This window comes from Brienomyrus brachyistius, chromosome 7, assembly GCF_023856365.1.
Source record: "Brienomyrus brachyistius isolate T26 chromosome 7, BBRACH_0.4, whole genome shotgun sequence".
Lineage (NCBI taxonomy): Eukaryota > Metazoa > Chordata > Actinopteri > Osteoglossiformes > Mormyridae > Brienomyrus > Brienomyrus brachyistius.
The window spans coordinates 2,262,823-2,273,276 of NC_064539.1; the positions used below are offsets into that span (position 1 = coordinate 2,262,823).

Genomic DNA, 10,454 nt, shown 5'->3' on the forward strand with positions numbered 1-10,454 from the left:
ATGCCTGTCTCTCCTTCTGCTCCCAGGCCCTCCTTGTCCCAGTCCTCAGACACACAGAACACAAGTCTCAGCAAGCTCCCCAGGTTTGCTATCTCAGCTGAGGAGGAAAAAGAATCCCCTGGACGAGGAGACCCTAGCAAGGTGACTTTCACCATTGGCGGGCCGCCACAGGAGGAGCCTGATGCCACCACACCAGATGCCCTCAGTGGCTCGACGCTCTCTGGTATGCTGTCACCTGTGGAGTCCTTTCCGTAGTGTCTGTGAAGGTGATTCACTCACCTTATAGCCCTTGCTTGCGTCAGTGTGCTCTGTGTTGGTGTCATTTCCAAAGGTTTTGTGCTGTGAAATAGTTACCCGTATTAGCCTTCTCTCAGAAATGCCCGTGGCACTGTCCTAAAAATCTGTGGGTCATGGTGCTGTCCTGGAAAACCATGGCTTATGGTACTGTCCCAGAAATCATGTCTCATGGTATTACCCTCGGTTTCTGTAACTTAACTACATTTAGGCAGCTTCTCAGAACATCTGGACCAGCTTCACTCTCAGGCTGAAGGAGCGGAGAGTCCTGATAACTCTAAATCAGTAGCAGAGCTGGAGGCTCATTCTGCCGAAGGGGCAGAGAAGCAACCGAAAACCACCAGCAAGGTGCCGAAGTCCGTGTCTGCCAGCGCCCTCTCGCTCATGATCCCGGGAGGTGAGTCATGAGAGGTGGACTGTATGCTGTGGGAAGTTGATTTGAGTCTCTGAGAAATTGTATGAGATGAGGAGGTGTATATGGAGGGTGCAAAATGATGATACGAAGCTTATTTGATGTTAGCCTGCACAGATGATGAATAGTACTGATCACTTGGAAAATGCTGTACTTTCTATGTAAACATGACAGCTAAACACACTTTTTGGATGTGAGTCTACCTTTGAAACCTTTTTGGTGCTCTCATTGATGTACCAGAACTTTTTTTCTCCCAGATGTGCTTGGGGCATCACCCCTCTGCAGCCCCCTGTCTCCCTATTCGCTTTCCTCGGATCCATCCTCCAGAGACTCCTCTCCTAGCCGAGATTCCTCGTTGTGTACCAGCAGCCCTCAGCAGCCAATCATCATCCACAGCTCTGGGAAGAAGTTTGGCTTCACATTGAGGGCCATTCGAGTGTATGCCTGTGACAGTGACGTCTACACAGTCTACCACATGGTCTGGGTAAGGAGGTCCAGCCAGCCTGCCAGTTTCTGTGTACCCTGTTGTTGAGTTTTATTGATTGAAGCACTGGGCAGAATTGGTATCATGTCTGTTGAGATGAGTTCAACCTCAGGGGGGTTAATGATTGATCCACTGATCTTTCAGAATGTGGAGGAGCGTGGTCCAGCTCACTCAGCTGGCCTAAAGGCGGGTGACCTCATCACACACGTCAACGGGGAGTCCGTGCATGGCCTGGTACACACGGAGGTGGTGGAGCTTTTACTGAAGGTGCAGGACCTGAGCATCAGACCCATGCGCACACACCAGTGGCAGATCGACAACCTTTTAGAAGCAATATTTCCCAGTCCGGTCCTCGGGGACTGATACAGTCGAGGTTTTTGGGAGCTGGGAGGGAGCAAAAATCTCGACTGTCTGGTAGGGAATTCTACCTAAAATCGAGGGACTAAAATCGTGGACCAGCTGTGGGTCCCAGAGGACTGGATTGGGAAACACTGTTTTAGAAGCAGTAAGATTCATGTTTACTTCTAAATGTATCCACATTTCTAAATGTAGATCACATACAGTATTTACAGATGGGAATAAAATGTCATCCCTGGTAGTAACTTTTCAGATTTTTTGTTTTAAATGTTTGGTGTGCTGTTAGTCTTCTTTGTGTAAGTTTGTTGACTGAAATATGAAGTAATTTAGCACCGGATCTTGGCTGCAGAGTGGGAATAAGGTGGCCATTTCGACAACCCCATTTGAGAACACCACCATAAAGACTGGACCAGCCAGGAGAAACAGTTACAGAAGCAAGATGGTGCGGAGGACGAAGAAACCCAAAAAAGAGAAGACCCAGGAAAGGTACGTGCTTGGTGTGAGGGTACTTTGCTGTTAAAGAGTGCAAGCTAGTGAAGCTGTCTTTGATGTGGAGTTTTGGATTAATGTTAGCCTTGGCATGTAAAAAAATGAACTTACAAATGAATTAGCAGCACATTGACACAGTCCTCTGCGGCAATACATCTGTGACACACGTTGTGCGCAGATGCTGTCTTGTGGGATCCTGTTTTGTAACTTCTAAGCGTGAAGACCAAAAGCCGTGACTGATGGTGCACCGACTTAATGTAACTCCTTTTTCCATGGTGTTATAAGCTCAGGCCGTCCATTTCTCAAATAAGTTGACGACATTTGATGAGTTAACTGATGGAGCGGCGTGGCGCTAGTGATCGATTTAACTGGGACTTGTACTGATTGTGGTATATGCCAGGTGTGGTTGAGTCAAACTGACTTTGTAAGTTACTCTTCTGATTACATTGCTTGAGATGGAGCTCTTTGTTAGAGGGCTCTAAATTTACACAAGGGATGTTGCATGGGTTTCTTAATTTGTGTATTTTAAAACAGCTTTATCCCCATTGATAAATAATAATGCTATAACTATGCAATTTGTGTTTTGACCATGCTGTCATTCATATAATGCACTTGCAGAGTCATGTTACAATCACGTGTTTCAAAGATTAAGCAAAGATTATGGTTGCAAAGGGGCAGAATAATTTCAGTAAATTTTTGAAAACTCTCCAGAAACTTTCCATGGGAAGTAGGGTTGCAAAGGGGCAGAATTTCAGGAACTTTCCACCTTCACATTGAAAGTTAAGCTGGGTAGTTTTGGAAATAACTAACTCCATGGAACTCCATTTGAGCTGTCAAATATGGCAAAGAAAGGAAACTGTATGAATAATACAACATAGAACATAACTTACCTGTAAAGCAGTACTTTTTGCTGCAAATGCCTATTTTGGGTGTTTTATGTACACATAAGTACTTGGCGTACACATGGGCATAATATCACAATTCGTGCTGTGAATGTTTTTTTTCAACTGAAGTTAAGTTTCCTGTTATAGGTTAATCTACAATTTTTGGCATGTATGGCATGATTTCGAGGTCTTCAACTGGGCTACCGGCTCTCCTTCCCATCTGTGCCACAGGCGGCGGTCACTGCTCCGGCGCTTCACCATGCAGCCCTCTCCCCTCCTACACACCAGCAGGAGCTTCTCCTCCCTTAACCGCTCACTGTCCTCCGGTGAGAGCCTGCCTGGCTCCCCCACCCACAGCCTGTCACCCCGCTCACCCACGGCAGCCTTTCGCTCCACCCCTGACTTCAACCAGTCTGGTGAGCTGCTCTTTCACCGTGCAGTCAAGTGTGTTAATTAGATGGTGACTGTTAAGCTGCCTTTCCATTATCAGCATCCACATTATCTGGTTAGCAGACAATAAACAAAGAAAGTTTTTAACAATTTTATATTAAAATCAAATATTTAAAGCTTGTCTTTTGTCTTTAGAATATTTAAAACAAAGAATTAGAAACACAGTACTAATTTTGACAATATAATGAGTTCCCTTCATTCTGCCTCTGCCGAAGGTGGGACTTCATCCCAGAGCAGCTCTCCCAGTTCCAGTGGCCCCAATTCGCCTGCGGGCTCCGGCCACATCCGGCCCAGCACTCTACACGGCCTGGGCCCCAAGCTGCCGGGCCAGCGGCTTCGGCAGGGCCGCCGGAAATCTGCAGGCAGCATCCCACTGTCCCCCTTGGCTCGTACGCCTTCCCCTACTCCCCAGCCCACCTCCCCTCAGCGCTCACCTTCCCCACTGCTTAGTCACTCACTGGGTAGCTCCAAAACAACCCAGGCCTTCCCTGCCAAAATGCACTCTCCCCCCACCATCGTCCGCCACATGGCACGGCCCAAAAGTGCAGAGCCCCCCCGCTCGCCTCTCCTCAAAAGGGTCCAGTCAGAGGAGAAGCTGTCCCCATCCTATGCGGGTGATAAGAAACACCTGTGTGCACGTAAGCACAGCCTGGAGGTGACTCAGGAGGAGGCCCAGGTGGAGCAGGCCCCCAAGGACCACAACCTGCCAAGTGTGGAGGAGACCTCCTGCGAGCCCCCGGCCATCACACGAGTGCGGCCGGCTGAGCAGGGCTGCCTCAAGCGGCCCATCACCCGCAAGGTCGGTCGGCAGGAGTCTCTTGACGAGCTGGACAAAGAGAAACTGAAGGCGAAGGTCGTGATGAAACGGCAGGACTGGCCAGAAAGGCGAGACTCACTGCAGAAGCAAGACACCGTCCCAGAACCTGAGGCGAGCTGCACGCGATCCCTGGGCAGCCCAGAAGCAGGCCCATTAGACACTAAAGCACCAAGCAGCACCCTAAAAGATGCACTGTACAAGAAACTAAACACACGTGTGTGTGAGGGCATAATTGACTCATCGGGAAAGGGCAGCGACTCTGTGTCCATCATCAGCGAGGGCATCAGATCTCCCTCCACTTCTGGCCTTCAAGAATGGAGCTCCCAGAAAGCAGAAAGGCAGCTGTCCAGGCAGGTCAAAGAGGGAGGCAAACCTGAGAGGTCTGATTTCAAAGCACCTAACATAGAGTTTGTTAGAAAGAAGCAATCCTTTGAAGAGAGGGAGGACTGTATATGCAGGGGCCCTCCCACCATTCACGAGGGCCTCCATCTCACTGCCACGAGATCCAAAAGCCTGCAGCTGGACTCTGGCATTGTCCTGGGCCCAGGAAGTGCTGTGCTTACGGGTCCGTGCATTGGCACCGAGGCACTAGCCCCCAAGCTGCTTTGCAGCAGGGGCGAGAGCGCCGTGGAAAAGCTCCAGATGATCTCATCTACGGAGGGCCCCATTCGGAAAACCACCTCGGAGTACAAACTGGAAGGCCGTCTTATCTCGTCTTTAAGACCGCTGGAGGGCACCTTGGACATCGGTATGCTCTCCGGGCCAAGGGCTTCCAAAACCGACACCTGTCTTTCCAGAATGGCAGACGGTCAAAGTAGCGGCATAGCTTCCGGAGGCTCAGAGGGGCAGCCGAGCCGTGAGGAGAAACCAATCCCAGCCCAGCAACAGAAATCCTCTGAGAGGCAGAGGGGTACCTTTGGTGTGGTGAGCCAAGGAACCTCTGCATTACTCGGTTGTAAGAATGTCATCAAGGAAGAGTCCACCGCTGAAAAAGTCAATATTGCACAAGCAGCGGTACAATCCAGCAGCTCAAGTGACAATCCCCAGTCTGCAGACTTTAGTCGAGCAACTAAGACAGAGGTTTCGGAGTCCAATGGAAAGTTTAACGTAAAAGCCAGTCCAGCTCTGGTACATGATCTGAGGGCTGTGCGCCCCATTACGCATACATCATGTGGAAGAACCCCTTCAATCAGAGAGGCCAGCAATGAAGATCAGGAGGATGAGCCAGAGAAACCTCAGCAAACGTTGCCTTCCAAGACTGGCAAATCTGAGGATGCTGCAAGCCATTCCCCCATACCCAAAAGTTCTAAGCCAGAAAGTCCCAAACAGACGGTTTCTGCCGAAAAGGTAGTGCCAAAAGTCACTCGCCCAACTGAAACGACATCTGTTCTTCAGCAGCCAGAGCCAGTCAAGCAGTGTGCTGCTGCAAAATTGGTTGACCAAGGTCAGAAATGTGCTGAAAGAGATCAGCAGTCCGCATCACAGAGCTCCCAGTTGACTCTGGTAATACATGGCAGCAGCAGTGTGAAACGATCAGCTGCCGAGCAGTCACCAGAGCAGCCGAAACACAAAACAGGAGGTGGCCTTGCCAAGCCTGGCACATCACAGCGCTCCTCTTCAGTTTCGACCATTAGTTCTACCGATACTGTCCGGCTTGCTGGTCAGAATCCACCTGAGCAGCCCCGCACCAACAAAGTTCAGAGCACAGACAAGATTCAGGCAGACTCTACCCCTTCAAAAGTAAGTAGTGTTTCCGTCAGTGTGTCAGGTGGGAAGGACTTGAGGAGCCCCAACTGTGTTGCAGACAAAGTGGCTGAAACCCGAGAGGCTGATCCAAAAGGAGAAAAGAAAGACAGTAAATCGAAGGTTGTAAAAATTGATGCCGTACAGGGGTGTGATCCAAAGAAGGAAGAGGCTGCCTTGGGCAGCCAGCTGGTCGTGAGCGTCATGTCGAAGCAGAATTCTGGTCCCGGGGCGCCAAAGACAAAGTGCGAAATGACTAAGACTGTAGAGCCTGAGCAAGAGTCACAGAAGCATAGAGCAGTGGAGAAGGTTCAGCTGAAGCAAAATGCCAGTAAGACAGAGAACCCTGGTATGAAGAAGCACAGCGAAGTCAAAGCAGAAGTAATGTCCAGCTCCATACACACTGGGAAGTCATCACAATCTGGCATGTCTGCTGGAAAACAAGCTCCCCCCAACGTCCAACCAACCCTCAAAAGTAAAGCAAGAGCAGAGACTGTGCCCGTTTCACGTTCAACTAACAAAGCAGAGGAGAATTTAGGGAATAAGTATGAGGGGAAGATTTCAGAGCCGCCAGTTAAGGAAAGCCCAAGTTTGAAACCAAAAGAACAAGCTCCTTTCAGCACGAGACTGCAGACTCCGAAAGACCCAGCAAAGCACAGCAACATTCCTGTGACCTCCCCTTCAAGTGCTCCTCCTCCTGTGTTACCTGTGCCAGCAGAGACGAGGAAGGAAGCGTTAAGTCACAAAGAACCTCTTCTGGGCAAAGTCGGTGTCAACAACCAGGATGAGAGGACTGTGCCTGTTCGCAAAGAGGAGCAGGGGAAGCAGCGCCAACCAGCGGTGAGGCAGGAGCTGCAGTCTCAGCCAGCCAACGCTACTGGGAGCAATGCTGTGGTGAAAAACGAAGTGAGATGCTCAGTGTCCGAAACCCGGCCCGGAAGTTCGGAGAAACCGGTTTCCACAAGGCAGGACACATGTGAAAGTAAGAGAAAAGAAAGTGTTCCAGAGCAGACATCTGTGGTGAAAAGTGGTCGCAAAGATATATCAAAGACAGTGGCTCCTGCAAGTGATGGTGCTCCTTCAGAAAAGGATTCTTCTGCCCGATGCAAGCCGACCAAGGAACCAGCACGCGGCTCTTCCCACAAAAGGTTATAGGAGATGCCGGAGGCCTTGTGAGGCGGGAAGCAAGGCTAGCAGTTTCTGTTTGGTACACAGTATCATTTTTAATTTGAAGAACTGTTTCATTCCACATGCCTTCTACTTTTGAGAACCGGCGAAGCTGTTACCGCAGTGTTTCAACAGCATGGGATGGAAGCATGTCCATGTGCGTCAGTGTGCATTGGGCTGGTTTATCATGCTGGTGTCGTCTGCGTGCGTCCATGCGTGTGTAAAGGATTTGCACTGAAAACGATCCACAAAGAATATGAAATGTAAGATTGAATGTAAGTATCCTAATTTGCTGCTGATTTAAATAATTCACCAAAATGTTTTTTTTTTTTTTTTTTTAATGTTTCTTGCTCTGTGGTCATATAAGAATTACTCTTCAGTTGAGGAAAAAAAAAGTAAAATTGGTATTTTTGGAAGAGGGTACGTGGTTTATTTTTGTTGACAGTAGAGGTTTGTGCAATCAGTATGCCAGGGGTGTTTTGGGAAGGCTTTTCACTCTTAGAACACTTTCTGCCAAGTCGGGCAGTGCTGATTAGCTGTCTTCAGTGCCCATTATAGTGATCAAGACCCCCGAACCTAACAACTGTGTGTATCCGCAGGCTAGGAAAGGTTTGATCTGGTTAGATTCAACAAGGTAATGTTTCTGTTCATTGACAGCTCATTTGCCTGCAAACCACTGCCCCCCCCCCCCCAAAAAAGCATTGTACCATTGTCAGTGAAGGGGGAGGAATAACTGATTATGTGCCAAGGAATCCTCATAGAACAAAGGAGCAGAAAGAGAATGTCACCAAAATTATTAGAGTTGGTTAGAGTTCTTGGTTTCTTCATTTTCTGAGGGAGAGCATAACTTTCCTTTTCTTCGTTTTGTTTTGGGTCGTGGTGCACAGAAGGCATGCACTGAGTACTGTGCTTCTAACCTAGAACTATTAGATATGGAATCATCTTATGGTTCTGAAGTTTCATTGAGTCATATCTATTGGAAGGGGCCTTATGCTTTTGTGGGTATTAAACCTGCTGTTTTTAGCAGGTTTGGGTGAAAATCACATTCCTTTCACATCTCTTTACATTTCTAGAAGTTTAATTTTTATGCAAAATACTGTAAATATGACAAAACTGTAAAAAAAAGGGAGTAATGGGCTTCAAACATGAGTGTTTGTTTTATATGTATATATTTTATTAGGTTATATGTTTGTACACTTCAAGAGCTGTAATTAGTTTGGTATTGTTTTTGTCGGCTTTGCGGTTCCGTCTCGAATAAGCTAAAAGCAGCACATATCTAAGAAAGGCATAGAACAAGACAGGTATCTCTCAAGTCTAAAAACCACACTATGGGCTGTTTTTACTTGAAGCAATGCAAAATTAACAACAGATTAAACGGATAAGTCATTTGATTGCTCCCCAAAAAGAAGTGTGCTATTCTGAAATAAAATGGTCCATTTTGGAAGTGTCTTTGCTATAACCCCTGCTGTTGTCGCTCTAAACGTCTTCATAAAACTCTGTGTAATACTGTGGAACTGCAGATTTTATTTGCAATTTCAAATTGAATTGTAGGAAATGCTTCTGGGAAAACATTTTTTTCCGATTCTAAATTACTTGTGGGTAGGGGAGGGTAGCGCGCTTGCTCCAAAGCATACGCAAAAAATGTATAAGAATAAAATGACCAGCTTCTGTAGTGCACTTCAAATTTTTGGCATGTGCGTAAAAGGCCTGTGTAGAGGCATTTGGAACTGGCAGGACAATCAGACAGGAGAGTTGAACCTTTTTCGTCCATCAGCGTGTTCTTTAATTCCTGAAATGCAATATTGCTGGGGGGAGCCAAAGTTTTGTTACAGAATTCATAGACAATGTGGATAAATTATTATTATTATTTTTTTTGGCTCAGTGCAAACTGATATCTGCGCTTGGTCTAGAGAAAAGGATACGCATGCAGTACATGTAACCTTCCTTGATAGTGGCACACTTGTAGTTTAAGATACAAGTTAATGGGGTAATAAAATCAGTTTCCTTTGTCTAGTTGTATTATAAGTAATGTAACATTTTTAGACATTTTAGTCCTGTCCTCAGCCTATGACATGCACACAGGGTTTGGTAAGCGACGGCAAGCGTTCCAAGTTTATATTTGTGCAATTTTTTTAAAGCTCATTTTGTCAACCCAAGTGTAACGATTCTCTGTAAACCAGCTAGAAAATGAACAACTTCTCTGGCTTTTTCCCCCTTAAACATGATACATGTGATGTCCTGTGTAGAGTAGGTTTTTTTTTTCTTCATTATGGATGTCACCAATTGCAAAAAAAAATAAAATAAAAATTAATTAGTTATCCTTCAAGGCTTTAGAAGGGGTAATATGAAACTTTGGTGTCGTAACTTTTATCCTCAACCAAATAGTGAGATAACGTAAACATTTATACATTAGTGCTTTCTTTAACAACTAAATATTTACTGTATCTTAGAATATATATATATATATATATATATATATATATATATATATATATATATATATATATATATATATATATATATATATATATATATATAATAAAAATATACACACACGTACACACACACTGTCCAACCTGAGAAAAATAGCATAGGTATGCACAATGTATAAATACCATTCAGTGATTACAGGCATTTTAAAATTTGATATTAAGATCCATTTTACTGTTTGTTTCATTGGACAGAAGTTAGGATATCTTTGCATTTTACAACTTGTATTCTAAAAGGCTGGGGACAAAATGCACCTTAATCAACACCCACCACCTCACCACACCCCTCAGCTACAAGGAGTTCAACATTTTAAGAATAAATATCGATTTAGGAAAAACACAGCAAAGCAGCATACATAGATGAATCGCAGATGTTTGAGCGATGGAGCACTTCCATGGCACATCCATGCCACCTCCTACAAAGCTGACCAGTTTGAACCCTAAAAGCACATTGTCTGTTTACAGATGCTTCATGGATGTATATTTTATATATTGTCTTTATTCATTTGCCAAAACTGTGTGCTGCATCACAGAATGTATATGGTAATAGTGTAGTGTTTGCCTCATCTTCCCTGCTGTAAAAGACTGTTGTCCTATATGATAGCCAGTTCAAGTCTGTGTAAACAGTTTGTCGAGTTCTCGATGGCTTTCTCATTTTTTTGTTTATTTTTTTTCCTTCCCCTGTGAACTAAGTATTAGATATAAATGCTTAATAAGATTTGTCTTTAGGATATGTGCAATAAAAGTGTTTGCATTTTGTATTTCACCCATGGAAAGCTCTGTGGATGTTATAGATGTATATTAAACAGATATTTATACTTCTAAAGTTGCATAACACTAAAAATAAAAAGCATGGCAAGAATGTTCA

At 45.4% G+C, this 10,454-nt stretch overlaps 1 protein-coding gene across 18 annotated transcripts in view; it reads left to right on the plus strand.

Annotated features, from left to right (window-relative positions):
- Window positions 1–10,454, plus strand: part of mast4 (microtubule associated serine/threonine kinase family member 4) — a 102,487-nt gene extending 92,033 nt beyond the window's left edge. For 13 of the 18 annotated variants that reach the window (XM_049019508.1, XM_049019509.1, XM_049019510.1 and 10 more), the window contains 7 exons: window positions 27–223; window positions 506–691; window positions 964–1,190; window positions 1,335–1,457; window positions 1,897–2,033; window positions 3,068–3,336; window positions 3,586–10,454. In XM_049019508.1, the coding sequence (XP_048875465.1) occupies window positions 27–223; window positions 506–691; window positions 964–1,190; window positions 1,335–1,457; window positions 1,897–2,033; window positions 3,068–3,336; window positions 3,586–7,085 (4,639 nt within the window). In that variant the 3' untranslated portion in view covers window positions 7,086–10,454. The remainder of the gene's footprint in view (window positions 1–26; window positions 224–505; window positions 692–963; window positions 1,191–1,334; window positions 1,458–1,896; window positions 2,034–3,067; window positions 3,337–3,585) is intronic. The other 5 variants (XM_049019514.1, XM_049019516.1, XM_049019527.1 and 2 more) reach the window with 1 other exon arrangement.